The following is a 15,204-nucleotide window of genomic DNA, read 5'->3' on the forward strand; positions in this document are numbered from 1 at the left end:
ACCTTTGGAACGTGAAAGTCTGTCGGAAGTGGGGTATGGTTGGGTACTCTCTTTCCCTTCTCGTGCACCTAACTCTCTCTAAATCTCAATAAAGTAGGCCTTTCAGATTGGCTGGTAGATGCCGAAGCAACGAGGGGACTCCAAAAGGCCGCGTCTCATTGACACCTCAGGCAGAAGAAAAATCTGATGGGGCTGTGATTCGTCGTGAATCTTCCCTCCGCGTTTTCATAGTTTCTCGGTAGTTGTCCAATCTTAAAACGCGTAAAATTTTCTACAAGATTTCTACATTTCCGAGCTCGGCCAGTACAGAGGCATGCAAGCGTGTGCCGATAGGTCATTTCAAGGGTGCACTTAGATCCTGGCGGACCTGCAAGGTTGACTGTCACTACTTTTTCTGTTATTAGGATAGCTTTGCCTTCTTGGTAGACCATAGTCATTCCGGATTGTTATTTTCATCATCGCTAATTTCTATCTCTACTAAAAATTCACGGCAGTTACACCATCCTATCGAATAATAATGTTTCCGAAGAACTTACTTCCATTGGATCTGAGCTCTACAAATTGTGGTTGCTTTCAGTGTCCCGCTGCATTTGCTCTTACCATACATGTTACTTCTAAGCCCACCAGGGATGGAGCAGTCCAGGGTGCTTATTGGGGGATACGAACCCATGCGCACAAAGGATTGCTTAAACCTCACCAAAAAGAACCTCCGAATCATAGTGAGAATTCTCACTGGTCATTGTCGGCTGAACTACCACTTAGGGAAGCTAGGGATATCTACGGACACTGCCTGCAGGTTCTGTGAGGAGGAGGACGAAACCTCTATGCACGTCCTGGGACAGTGTCCAGCACTTGTGCAAAGTGGGTCGATACATCTGGGAGAACACTTAATACCAGATGCAAAGCTGAAACTTCTGGAAGTGGGGAACATACTAAAGTTCCTAACGGCTACTGGCCTGCTTGAGATACTATGATCAACAGGTACACTATAACCAGTAAAAGGGGCACAATAGTTCTTCAAGGACGCAGTGCGACTTTCCCTTAACAGAATAATAATAAGCCCATTTATTTATGTAGTGAATAGTGAGTTACATTTTCTCTAAACCCCCACGTAATTACTTGGCTTATATTTACACAAATCAATAAATGAATCGAAATTACACAAAATATAGTTGAAGCATCAATAAAACTTACACCTAATACACAACTTCCCGAAGCGTCAATAAGTCATAAATCAGAGGGAACTCTGTAACGCTATGGGGAATAACAAACATTAATTTGATAACTGACGAATGTGATAACACGAAGCCTCAATTAAACAAAGAAAACTTAATAAAGTGATCACAACGATGAGTTCAATATAAAATGTTTGAAAGAGTTAATTAATTGCCTGAAGATTTTTCCATAGATCTAGCAAAGAAATGCGGACCATTTTGCAATTTATCTAATGAGTTTACAAATCATAAAATGAAAAACGGCCAAAGCAAGTGTTGCAGTTTTCGTGATAATGAAAAAGAAATTTATAGCATTTTGTGCTTTTGCGTAATAGCCCCGTAATGTGTTTTTTGTGTTTATATTGGTTTTTAAAGAATTTTCTGAGAAACAAGAGATTACTCAACAACTAAATAAGAAATTTGCTTCCGGTAAAGTTTGGCCTGCTGGAAGCTGAAATATTCGTCTAGGTATTTTTTCAAGCAATAAATGAATGTCCTGCTAAATTGGCAAACATCCTTAAAGAAATTGAATAGATACCCGACATTATATTTCTACTGTCCGCAAACTAGGATAATTGCAATCGGATGGGTGGTTTTTTTAATTCATAAAAAAAGCCGTAAAAAAACACCAAAATCCAAAAAATTAAGTTTAAAAGCCCACCAAAAATTTACCTTTTAATATTTTCTAATTATCCTAGTTTGGGGACCGTGGAATATTGTCCACATTAAAATGCCGTTTAGTTTTTTTTTCATCAGATGAACACAGCGCCCTCCAGCGTGGCAGCAGAAAAACACATTTTTTTGGAGATGGGTGCATAAATTGACACGTATTCCGAAAACTAGCTATGATATCAAGCTGAAAAATTTATCACATATACTAGAGATATCAATAAACATATGGTGAAATCACGTTTCTATCTTTATCCAGTCCTCCAAAATAATTTTTTAAAAAAAGGCAAAAAAAAACGGCCTTCAAACGGGATGACCCCCTTAAGGGGGGGTCTCCATAAATGCAAAATGGGGGTGTAAAATTTTTATTTGGCAGAATATAGTCATGTGGGGTATCAAAGGAAAGGTCTCGATTAGTAGTTTTTAAAGCAGAGATTTGGCATTTGCTGGAACGGCGGGGAGTACCTTTGGGTCGCTGAATTAGGATACAACCTCCTTTTTTTTCCATCACCCTCCATTTTTCTGTCACTTCCTTATTTTGGCCGAAATTACAAATTTCGGTAATTTCACAGCGATGAATGCCAACTTATAGCCCAAAATTACGATAAACATCTTTTTGGGATCCGAGGGAGTGAAAAAAGTGGGATCAGGAGGTATTTTTATCATTTTAGGCTATAACTTCGGTGTGAAATGAGCAGATAAGCTGATATTTACCGATTTCGCCTCAATTTCGGCCAAAATAGGAGGGTGATGGAAAAAACGGAGGTCATATTCTAATTCAGCAATCTTAAATTAGAAAAGATCACACATCAGTGCCCATTTTTCCATGTTGACCAGTGTTATAGTACACGTTCTCCAAAAATGCGCAGAATTATTAATCTCGTCGAACTATTACCGTCAAGTCATTTAGCGGGTTATAGGTTGTTGCTAGATTCCCTGCCATCCAGCATATATGCCTGTTATTACTCCTTCCTGCAAGAAGCGATGTCCTTCTACGGATTTGCTTGTTGCTTTGATACTTTCTGTACGATGTCTTATTCGCGCTTTCAGATTGCCAGTCTACTATCCCTCGATTAGTCACTTCTTCTTCTTCTTCTTCTTTTTCTTCAGCCTTTGTCCCGTTCACAAGCGGGGTCGGCTCGTCGTGATCGGCTTCGCCATTTGGCTCTATCGAATGCCTGATCTGGGTGCAATCTCGAGGCTTTCAAATCCCCATCCAGCGTATCAAGCCACCGTTGCTTAGGTCTGCCTTTTGGTCGTTTACCATCGACTTCGATGTTCAGACCAATCTTTGCAAGTGAATTCTCGTTTGCACGAATTGCGTGACCATACCATCGAAGACGCCTCTCTCGCAACTTTTCCACGATCGGTGCAACCCCATAACGATCGCGGATATCCTCATTTCGGATGTGATCTAAACGTGTGACGCCACTAGTCCAACGTAGCATCTTCGTCTCCATTACCGCGAGACGCCGTTCATTGTCTTTTATGGTCGGCCAACACTCAGAACCATAGAGAGCGACTGGACGGACGACATTGCGGTAAATTTTAGATTTGAGACGTTCGTTGATACGTCGATCACAAAGGACACCAGTTGTGGAACGCCACTTCATCCAGGTTGCGTTAATGCGTGAAGCAATTTCATAACGCAGTTCTCCATTGGCTGATAGCGTTGACCCGAGGTATTTAAATCGCTCAGATCTGGGCAGATCACTAATCCCTCGATTAGTCACTTCTTGCAGTTTTTCGCGTTCTGGCTGGTGCATTCATGCAATTTTCAATTTTTCTCCGCCCATTTTTAAGATTTTGTGTAGAACAAAACCTTATTAAAATCGGATTACTGTCTGTGTCTTTTTTTGGCTGGGGGAAGTCCATCATGATGAGTATCCATGGAATCTAGGACGCACATGCCGGACTCTTCAGACTAAAACCTCCTATATTTTTTCCACACTCTCCTCGCGAGACCACCGTTCTGTTATTGCTTTGCTATTTACTCTAAACAAACTGCTACCGCTTTGCGTGGTGTTAATTGCAGTAGCTTCGCTTCTATGTTCGCGCTGCGCTTCTGCTGCTTTTAGCTGTTGGTGAATCCGTTTCACCATTGCAACTACCGCGTCCCATGCTGTATTTGATTACACCATGTACCTTATCAGATCAGGCGGTGGAAAGTGATAATTTCCTTAGCGGACCCATTCTCAGAAACTACCCAACCGAAAAATATGAAAAAAAATCAAGATGCTCCCACTTTATGGTGCCTAGGTTCCGAAATATTTTTCATACCGATATCTATTCAAATAGAGTTTTGGTGGAAATCGCACTATTACTAACAAAGTTATAATAGGTTAAAGTTCCCGCTTCTTTGCAAATTCAAGACTTTGAATGTCAACATCACCTGAATTTGGATATTCTCACATAATCATCCGGTCTAGGCCTGCCTTAATAAGGAACTCCAGACATCCCGGTTTTGCGTCGAGGTCCACTAATGCGATACGTCATCGCTCCATCTCAGGCAGGGTCTGCCTCGTCTTCTTTTTCTACTATAGATATTGCCCTTATATACTTTCCGGGCTGGTTCATCCTCGTCCATATGGATTAAGTGACCCGCTCACCGTAACCTGTTAAGCCGGATTTTATCCACAACCAGACGGTCGTGGCCAGATAGGCATAGGCTAGTAGTTGGGTGGACTTAAAGAGGATCGTACCCCTTGCATGATCTTGATCTCGCGCCGCCTGCTCGATCTGGATGAAGGCAGTTTGTAATCTCGGGTCGTTCTTCCCACAATGTCGATATCGTCAGCATAGTCCAGTAGTTGGGTGGACTTAAAAAGGATCGTACCTCTTACATTTACCTCAGCAGGGCCAGGTTAAAGAGGACGCATGTCCTAGACCGTTGTTGATGTCGAATGGTCTTGAGAGTGATCCTACTGCTTTTATCTGGCCTCGCACATTGGTCAGGGTCATCCTAGTCAGTCCTATCAATTTCGTTGAAATACCGAATTCTCTCATGGCCGTGTACAGTTTTACCTTGGCTATGGTATCATAGGCGCCTTAAAGTCGATTAATAGATGGTGCAACCGATGTCCATATTCCAACAGTTTTTCTATCGCTTGCCGCAGAGAGAAAATTTGATCTGTTGTTGATTTGCCTGGAGTGAAGCCTCTTTGGTACGGGCCAATGATGTTCTGGGCGTATGGGGCTATCCGAGCTAGCAAGATAGCGGAGAATATCTTATATATGGTACTCAGCACCATGATACCTCTATAATTGCTGCACTGCGTGATATCTCCCTTTTTACGTATGAGACAGATAATGCCTATTTGCCAGTCGTCAGGCATTGATTCGCTGTCCCACACCTTGAGCACAAGTTGATGAACCACTTGGTGTAATTGGTCGCCTCCATATTTAACTAATTAGGCTGTAATTCTATCGGCTCCTGGCGACTTATTATTTTTTAGCCGATGAATTGTACGGACTGTTTCTCCTAAACTTGGTGGTGGCAGTATTTGTCCGTCGTGGGTGGTTGGTGGGACCTCCAACTCGGCGATGTTCTGGTTGTTCAGTAGCTCATCAAAGTTCTCAACCCATCGCTCCAATATGCCCATTCTATCGGAAATCAGATTTCCCTCTTTGTCTTGGTATGATGAGCATAGAGGTGTATAAGGCTTCATCCTGCTGACTTGTTGGTAAAACTTGTGCGCCCGGTGCGGTTGCTCCCTGTACTTTTTTAGTTCACAGACTGGTTGGTTCTCCCAGGCTTCCTATTTTCCGTTTGTGAAGTCGCTTCTCCGCTCGACGGAGTTCGTGATAAGTCTGCGCTTGCCTGCGTTCTTTGAGAATACAATATTACTCGGTATGCAGCATTCTTCCGTTTTGTAGCTAGCGACTGGGGTCAAGTATGTTTGTGGCCGTATCAATGTTAACGTTCTTCAGGTGGTTGTGAAGATCATTTGAAGTTGATGCTTGATCTCCAGGATCTCTGTTGACTGCGGTTATTGCGGCATCCATTTCGCCCTCATAGGTGTTGTGGAGGGTTGTGTTGTGAATGAATTCAGTATTCATTCTCACCTGATTGTCAGAGGGGATTGTAGGTGGTGTCGTAATTCGAGCTCGGAGCACTATGACAACGAGATGGTGCTGCGAGTCTATATTGGCCCCCCTATATGTTCTATCATTTATCAAGGCGGAGAGGTGGCGGCGTTCAATCAACACGTGGTTAATTTTGTTGAAAGTGGTCCCGTTTGGAGAGGGCCACGTATGTTGTCTCCCACATAATATATGGATATATTACGTGTTACATACTGATGGGACAAATGTACAAAACTTTTCATACCTGGAGCGTACAGCGTACTTCAATCTTGATTAACTAACATATCTCACTAGCTAGGATGCTTCAGGATCTACACGGTATGGGTTTTCTTCATTAATCTAAAGCTTTGTGATGAAAAAACGAAGTTCATTAACTCGTATTAAGTATTTTGGTCAAGCAATTTAATATATGTAATTCAAAATTCTACTAGTTTCGGCTAGCGTAAGTTCTAGGCTATCTATGTTGTTTTCTACCAAACAATCAGTCGTAAAAACAATAACTGAATACACTTGCCGTCTATCGTTTCGATTTTCTTTTTCTTATCAAGCGGACGAACGAATTTTAGCAAAAGAGAGCTAAATCATGAGCGGGATCAAAGTGTTGTATTACTTTTGCATTAATTCAATTGATTCAATGCTTGTTATCTCTTGGAATTTGGACGGTTAAACAATACTGAAAAATATGTTTATTTATAATTCCTATCAACTCGTAATCATCATGGTGGTATTATATGTCCGTCGGGATATGTATGTATACCTGGGAAAATGCGTTTCTATTTTGAGGCCGGATTTTATACATCTTCTGGAGATTCCACAACTATGTACACAAGCAGATCTACATTAAATGTGCTCTTTTATCAATGTTAGCCTTGCTGAAAAAAGAATACAAGATGTGGCGAATCATTTGTGATTATTTTAAAATGCTGGGACAAAATGCGACAATGCATCTAAAGACCAGTGTTTTGAGCAATCTGGGGATGAACGAGGTGCTATTCAAAAGTAATGCAATGATTTTCTATTTATCTTTTTTTGTTTCGAAACAACAATTTTATTCCCTGCAGTTAGTCTTGGTAGCACAGTTGGAATGCTTCAACCAGCGTACCCTTTACCATATCTGTGACATACCACCTTGTAACCACTTCGGTCACGCTGCTCCCAGGGCAGAGGTGAGGCAGCGTCTCATGAGTTGCCTCTGCTCTCTCTATTTTTGGTTGTTCTCCACAGTCCCACAATTACCCCTTTTTAGTACATTTGAAAGGTTTTGTGTAAAACGAACCCTTATTAGTTTCGATTCGATGTTTCTCTGTCTGTCTGTCACACTCAATTTACTCCAAAACGGCTGAACCTATTGTCATGAAATTTGAGGCGAACAGTTCTCGGTCATTCAAAAATGATTTATGCTAACGAAAAACTTGAAAACTTGATTTGTAATCCTTCCCGCAGACCTATTTCAATTTTTATTTATTTATTTAACTCAATGACCTCCTTCGGCATATGTAAACGCGACTTAAAATTCTTAGCGATGGGTTCCAAATCCTCGGGCGACAATTGATTCCACTCCAGCGATTGTTTTGGTGACTCCCTAAAGTGTTCGAACCTTGCCTCAAAAATCGAATATACGCTATAGTCTATCGGATTCAGAGCCAATCATTGGGACAGCCATTCCTCAGTCGGAATGAAAGTCAGAAAACTGACCCAGCATCAGTCAATTTTGCCTTACGAACCTAAGCAGAGTCTCGTTGAAAAGTCCAATCTCCGTTGCTGAAATACTTTTGGGTCCTATCATGATCTCGAGAATGGTAGACAGTGCACTTTTTGGTTGATTTTGGCTCCTTGTTTCGCAGAAACAGTGGTTGCTTTATCACTGATGTTCGAAAATTGACGATAGGTCGGAAATTTCCGCGGGCTACTTTCTTAGTGTACAGCTTCTCGTCAGTGAAGGCAACACGTTCCCATCGCTGATTTGTGATCCACCATTTGAATCTTTGGATTCATACGATCTTGCTTCTATTATTAAGTCGCGGAATTTTGGAGTTCGTACGATTTGCATGTAAGCTTATTTTATACTATTCGTTGATCGATGGCTAATACTTGTTTTATGGCAGTTTTTGCTCATGGAGCCCCTGAATTTCGCTGAACTCATTTCTTGATGATTTTGTTGTCTCCTGCACGTAACATCAGTTCACTTTCTTCTTCTACCTACACGATGGCCCATATGATCCAGTTGCTAAGCTTCTGGAAATAGTCAATCCCTTCGGACAACGGATAAAGCAATACCAAAACTAAATTATCTGCACCTGCCGTATAGGCATAATCCCACGGTTATCTTCGCACTCGAATTGATTTTGGACCACAAATGGAGCCCGTCATGACTAGCACAGCGGTACTGGTTTATACTGAGTTTATTCATATCGGTAGATGCGAGGCCCATTTAACATCTCTGTCGCAATTTCACGTTTGGGCCCACGAGCGATATGAGCGCAATCATCATGAAATTCCCACCAGGGCGCCGCAAATAACCGAGCCGAGCGCATAGCCTCCAGGAATTCTCCTAGAGCATATGTTCTCAGAGGGCTATCCCGGTTCCCATAGTATCAGATAACCTCCATATTAGGCTTCGTGGCAAAAGCCACTTCAGATGACTCCCTTCCGGGCTGGATAGCCACAAGGTCCCCGGTTAAGAACTCTGATAATTACAAGGAGTCAAGTCAGGAAACCGGAAGCTGGACGCTTGAGGTATGAAAGGTTTTGTGTATTTATTTGAGTATGCATTCTGAAAGACATATGTATTTTAAACTACGCTTAAGAATTATGCAAGCTCTTGGTTTTTCACAATAGAAGTCCCAAATTAGCTGCATGCTTCCTCCTTGCAGACCGCGAATCTGCTCCCGGTACACCTAGGGCTCCTGAGCCCGCACTATCCCAATGTTCTTTTTGGAACTTGCCCTTGCAATTACCGCAGTAGCTTTCGCATATTGGAGGTTTATCTCGGCTATCTTAGTGCTGGCTATTGGCTCCGTTATTGTTTGGAGCTCTTCTCCACTGTCGGAGTATCGCCATCTTCCTCCGACATGGCGCTTTCCTGCGCTTCGCTGTCTATCCTGAGCCCTAAGAGTCCTAGGTCTAGGTCGTCCAGCTTCTGTTCTTCACTGGACAACAGGTCTACTTCTCTGATTAATTCAGTCCTTTCCGCATCTGTGGCTTTCGAGACTTCTTCGGAGACCTCGGTATGCTTTTCACCTGGTGTCTCCTCCGAGGTATCTTTTCTCGGCTTTTCCCTGTGCACATGCACGCGTATGTTGCCAAATCAGTAGTTGATATGGCAACTCCGACGTTTGATTGCCTCCAGGGATCGGTCATCTACTCCGATCGTGAGGAGTTTACCCTTGCCCTCCACCTTGCTTCTGAGACTCTCCATAGTCGGGTATGGAGATCTTCACTCTGGGCGGTTAGGAGGTCCATAAGGACTATTCTATTGTCGCGGCTTTTGGCAGAAAAATTGTCACCATGTGGCCTCCTGGTATATCATCCCCAGCACATGTTGATAGTTCCACCCCTTTCCAGCGTGGCAATCTAGGAACTATGGTTCTAATCCATTCTGCAGTGTTCTCTGTCGCGCAGTCCACCAATAGAAGGCTTGGTCGAAAGCGTATCCCGGTGTACACAAGTTTTGAAGTCCATCCCTTGCACATCTGCCTGACGACAAGGTCCTCAATGGTTTCCTGCTCCTCACGAGTGAGTATTTGCTCGGGAAACATTTTTGGCAGTATGGCCAGTCGAATGCCCTTGACCGCATTAGCATAACTAATGGCGGGCTTCCTGAGTGCTGCCTTCACTTCTGACCTGCCCGGGTTTTCTACCGCCTTGGGTTCAGGTTTGGATTTTTTGGGAGCATTCCCTTCATGGGGGCTAATCTCTACTGCTCCCCGCTTTCTCGGCTCCGGTAGAGACGGCTTAGGTCTCTCCTGAGCCTTCTTAAGGGCTTCTTCTCGTTTCAGGGCTTCCTTCAGATAGCGCAGGTACCACTTAACATCTGCACCACTGAGACCTGTCTCCTTCCTGACATCTGATATATTTATCTCAGACGTGCTTTTGCTGGTCCCTGCTCTTTGAGCAGTGGCGTTCGTTGGTTGTTGTCCACGCAGTATGCCAATGTTAACCTTGGATCCACTGCTTGACGTCCCAACTTCTCCCTTCTTGGGTGTAATCACCTGGCTCTCAGTATTTCGGAGATGTGCCTCCGCCTGATTAACCAGTTTTTGTGCGGTACGGGGCCCCGCTTTTTTGGTTTTCGTTTTCTTTTCTTTGTTGTTTATACTCATTTGATTCCTACGAGTATGGGGGTTAGGAGGTCTGCCGTGCCATAGCCTCCCGTAGCACGGTAAGGTCTAACTTACTCACTGAGGCGACCAGGTATCAGTGAGACTCCGTTCGAATACAGTCAGTTACCGGCGACTGCAAACTATCCAATGGGCACGGTTGGCATAACACCCTGGATTGGGGGAGGTGTTTTTCGACTCTCCAGTCTAGATCTGTAGCGTTTTGTTAATAAGAGGGTCACCTCGTACAGGGTGTGGCTATCACCACTCACTAACGGTCTTGGTAAACGAGAGGCTTGACTTCTGAAAAGCCACGCACCGCCCCAGAGGAGAGACAGCTCATCCTCAGAGAGAGATAGGTTGGCCTCATTGGGCTATGTTCCGCGTCAGTCTATCCTGCAGTGCACTGCTTGACCCCAAGCCGCTCTTAGCTAGTGCGTTCGTCGTCAGCGCCGAGACGGTTCACTCGTAATTCATATCGATTACGGATGTTCACCACCAAAATATCCTTCGAAAGTTAATATTATTGTCATTTCCTCCTGTTTCACTGGTTAACAATTTTTTTTTCTTTTCAGGAACACGGCTCGGTTTCCCTCACCCCAAAGGAATGTACGATGTCGGACTACCATCACACAAGTCACTATTCCGTATCCAAGCTGAGCGCATCCTGAAACTTCAAGAGTTGGCTTACGAGACTACAGGCAAACACGGTTACATCACGTGGTACATAATGACATCCGAACACACTATCGAGCCCACTTTGGACTACTTCAAGGCGAACAGCTTCTTCGGCTTGAAAAAGGAAAATATCAAAATGTTTACACAAGGATCATTACCGTGTTTCGAATTCGACGGAAAAATCATTTTAGATCAGAAGCACAGAATAGCTCGCGCTCCTGACGGCAATGGAGGTATCTACCGGGCTTTGCGAGACCAAGGAGTCTTAGATGATATGGCACGCAGAGGAGTACTATACCTGCATGCCCATAGCGTTGATAATATTTTGACTAAAGTTGCTGACCCAGTTTTCATTGGATATTGTGTTCAAGAGAATGCCGATTGTGCGGCTAAGGTTGTGGAAAAATCACATCCTAGCGAAGCTGTAGGAGTTGTTTGTGTCGTGGATGGAAAATATCAAGTTGTAGAGTATAGTGAAATATCAGCTAAAACTGCCGAATTACGAAACTCAGACGGAAGACTGACATTTAGCGCTGGAAATATATGCAATCATTTCTTCACGGCCGCCTTCTTAAATCGAATCGGCTCCATTTATGAAAAGGAGCTCAAATTGCATGTTGCCAAGAAAAAGATTCCATTCGTCGACAATTCAGGCAAACGTATTACACCTGAGAAACCGAACGGTATCAAGATTGAGAAATTCATTTTTGATGTGTTCGAATTTGCACAGAAATTTGTTGCCATGGAGGTGCCGCGTGATGAAGAGTTTAGCGCATTGAAAAATAACGATAGTGTTGGCAAGGATTGTCCATTGACTAGTCGACGAGATCTATTCCGTTTGCATAAGAAGTATATCGAGAATGCTGGAGGCATTGTGCATGGTGATGTTTGTGAGATTTCACCATTCCTTACATATGCAGGTGAAAATTTAGAGAGTTTAGTTCGAGGTAAATCATTCACGAGTCCTGTGTATTTGCGAAGCAATCAGGATCCAATGAATGGTCATCTATAGAGTGGAGAGGGGTTGGTTCCTTATTAAATTAGATGATGACTGCGAGTGTTATGCATTATGGTTAAGAGTTTATTAGGATTGCTGTTGTTTGTTTCATTTCAAATTTGTTTGGAAGGGGTCTGAATGCAATTCATTCGATGATTTCTCCTGAGATACGGATAAAAGTATTCATTAATCTAAAACTTCTATCGAATTGACGGCATGATAAGGATTTTATAGCACATAATCACGTTGCATTGCTGCTTGTACTGCGTTTTCGCGTGCACATCCTGCTCGCAGTCGTTAAACTTATGCATTGCCCTTAGAGTAGTTTCAGTGAAGTCCCCATTTGTGTCACCGTAAATAACGTACAAGCACCTCTTGGACGACAAATGCATTCAATTCAATTCAACCCCGGCGAGAAATCACTATCGTAAAGATCAGAGCGATCATAAATCACTCCTGATGTTGATTTGAATAGAATAGGCCTTGGACATAGAATTGCAGATTCTCTCAGCAGAATTGAAATGGAACAAATAATGGTTGGCTGTAAATGATAGATTGTTTTAGTCCACCTTTGAGATTATTCTTTTGTCTATATGCCACTTGGACGTGTATGTATATTTAGCAAATAGAATCCTCTCTTTATTTTCGCTTCTGTACATTTTACGCTCGATATATGAAATATGATTCCATTATGAGCTAAGTGATGTTTTCTTTTTCCTTAAATAAACTTAGAAGACTTCTCGGTCGCATGTGAATTTATTCACAACTATATAATATTATTGTATTTGTAAATTATTATTATTACTTTATAATTGTAAATTGGTTAGAAGAAATGATAAAAAAAATGAATAATCATTCGTCAGAGAAGTTGCCTATATTTGATAAGAAACAATTGTATTATTGAAAGTTGATCGTTCAATTCGGACTCTTTTTCGATGACTCAAAATTGTATAAATTCGATTGTTACTAGATATGTTAGAGGAAAATTATATAATATTATTTCAATTTATGCATTCACATAAATTTGTTGTTTCCACTAATAATTCTGCTTAATTTAAAACAACGCTGTGATGCTCCTTGTTAATATGTTCAATCTACCCTTACACTACGCTCAGAAAAAGCCGCTTTCCTTTAAAGACCTAACGTTATATTGCTGGCCACTCTTTGCTATTCTTCATTAATAGTTGGTGGAGGGTTAAATCGTATAATCTCGTTTTAAGGTTCGCTGATATTTGCACATATAAGAAACATCGAAATGGAGCCACTGTTCCCTTCGGATTTAATCTCATTTTCTATCCATAAACATCGTTAAGTTTCTGTAGAGCAAAATATCTCTTCCAACTGTTTCTTCCTTAATAATGGCAATATATCGGGGCTCAAACATATCCTCTCTTTACAGGCCCTCTGAAATACTTTTCCACTGCCCTCTCAGTTACAAATTGACACAGTTTAAGAATTTCTGCTTAGATTCCAACAAAATATGATTTTATAGCCTTTCATTCTGATTTAACAACTTCTGGCAACTTTCCAACCTTAGTATTTTCCCAGGGCAGTAGCCTCTATACTCGCCACCCTTCTTTCATAAAATAACTCTCTTCTGCACCACTATGTGTTGATTTTCATATTTTCAAATGTAGGCAATTTCCATGCCAACAACATAAAGTGCAATTTAACAAAACAACAAAGTATAGTCACTCGTTTTTTGTGTAATATCAAAATAGATATTTGTTTTATATTGTGTTGTCTCCATAGTGTTAAAATGGACGATGGGATATCGATAGTAACTTATCATTATATCATGAAACGCTATATGGAAAAATAAGTCGAAAAAAAAAGAAACTATGCAAGAAATTTTTGTAGAAATTTAGTAAATAGTGTCTCCCGGACTGAATCTTGAAGAAACAATGTTATTGTATTAATATATTTATAGTTTATACATATACATATGTAGATGTATTATTTTTTCCTTTTATAATAAAATGTATCTATGCTTTACAAGCTCAATAGATACAAACTTAATAAAATACAAATATTCACTGCTAAAAAATTGTGTTGTTTTATTAGAATAACAAGTCGAGAAACCGAAAGCTTGACCATTCAGGTATAAAAAGTTTTGTATTTTTCTATGTAAGGAGCATAATGCAATTCTCTATTGGCTGATAGCCTGCTGCTCTCTATGGTTCTGAGTGTTGTCCGACTATAAAAGACAATGAGCGTCATCTTGCGGGAATGGAGACGAAAATGTTGCACTGCACTGATGGCGTGACAGGTTTTGATCACATCCGAAATGAGGATATCCCTGATCGATCTGGGATTGCACCGATCGTGGAAAAACTGGGAGTGAGGCGTTTTCGATGGTGTGGTCACGTAATTCGCGCTAATGAAAATTCACTTGCCAATATTCGTCTGAACATCAAAGTCAATGGTAAGCGACCAAAAGTTCGTCCGAAACAACGGTGGCTTGATACGCTGGATGAGGATTTAAAGGCCTCGCGATTATATCCAGATCAGGCATTTTATAAAACAAAATGACAAAACCGGTCACGACGAACCGACCCCCCTTGAGAATGGGACAAAAGCCGAAGAAAAAGAAGATGTGAGGAGCAACGAGTGCATGACAGCTCCGTGTCACATAGCTAAAAATTCCATTGCCCTCTAGTTTTTAGAAAGCGATTTAAATAAATCATTTGATGGAAAGGCCTGTAACGATAATAGTCAACCTCATATGCTTCACACTCTGAGTTTATTATTTTTTTGAGAATGATGGGGTCCTAAGTCCGCGTCAACTTAATGCTGGACCGTATTCTGCGAATTATATAAAGGAGCACTCAACATCTGCGAGCCACTTCGGTCACGCTGTTCCCAGGGCAGAGGTGAGGCAGCGTCTGACGAGTTGCCTCTGCCCTGGTAAGAAACCGTAAAGCCGTCATCGCTTGACATTTTCTGAGTTTATTATTATTAGCAAATGCGAAGAATTTAACCTACATCTTCTTCTTCTTTTTCTTTAGCCTTTGTCCCGTTCACAAGCGGAGTCGGCTTGTCGTGATCGGCTTCGCCATTTGGCTCTATCGAATGCCTGATCTGGGTGCAATCTCGAGGCTTTCAAATCCCCATCCAGCGTATCAAGCCACCGTTGCTTAGGTCTGCCTTTTGGTCGTTTACCATCGACTTCGATGTTCAGACCAATCTTGGCAAGTGAATTCTCGTTTGCACGAATTGCGTGACCATACCATCGAAGACT

General features: G+C 41.9%; 1 protein-coding gene across 1 annotated transcript in view; it reads left to right on the forward strand.

Moving 5' to 3' along the window:
- The window catches only part of LOC119650774 (UDP-N-acetylhexosamine pyrophosphorylase), a 29,107-nt gene extending 15,318 nt beyond the window's left edge, over nt 1-13,789 (forward strand). Inside the window, exon 2 of the mRNA XM_038053879.1 lies at nt 10,864-13,789. Within this exon, the coding sequence (XP_037909807.1) occupies nt 10,864-11,978 (1,115 nt within the window). The 3' untranslated portion in view covers nt 11,979-13,789. The remainder of the gene's footprint in view (nt 1-10,863) is intronic.
- Nucleotides 13,790-15,204: the final 1,415 nt, after the last annotated feature.

This window comes from Hermetia illucens, chromosome 3 (genome assembly GCF_905115235.1).
Source record: "Hermetia illucens chromosome 3, iHerIll2.2.curated.20191125, whole genome shotgun sequence".
Taxonomy (NCBI): Eukaryota; Metazoa; Arthropoda; class Insecta; order Diptera; family Stratiomyidae; genus Hermetia; species Hermetia illucens.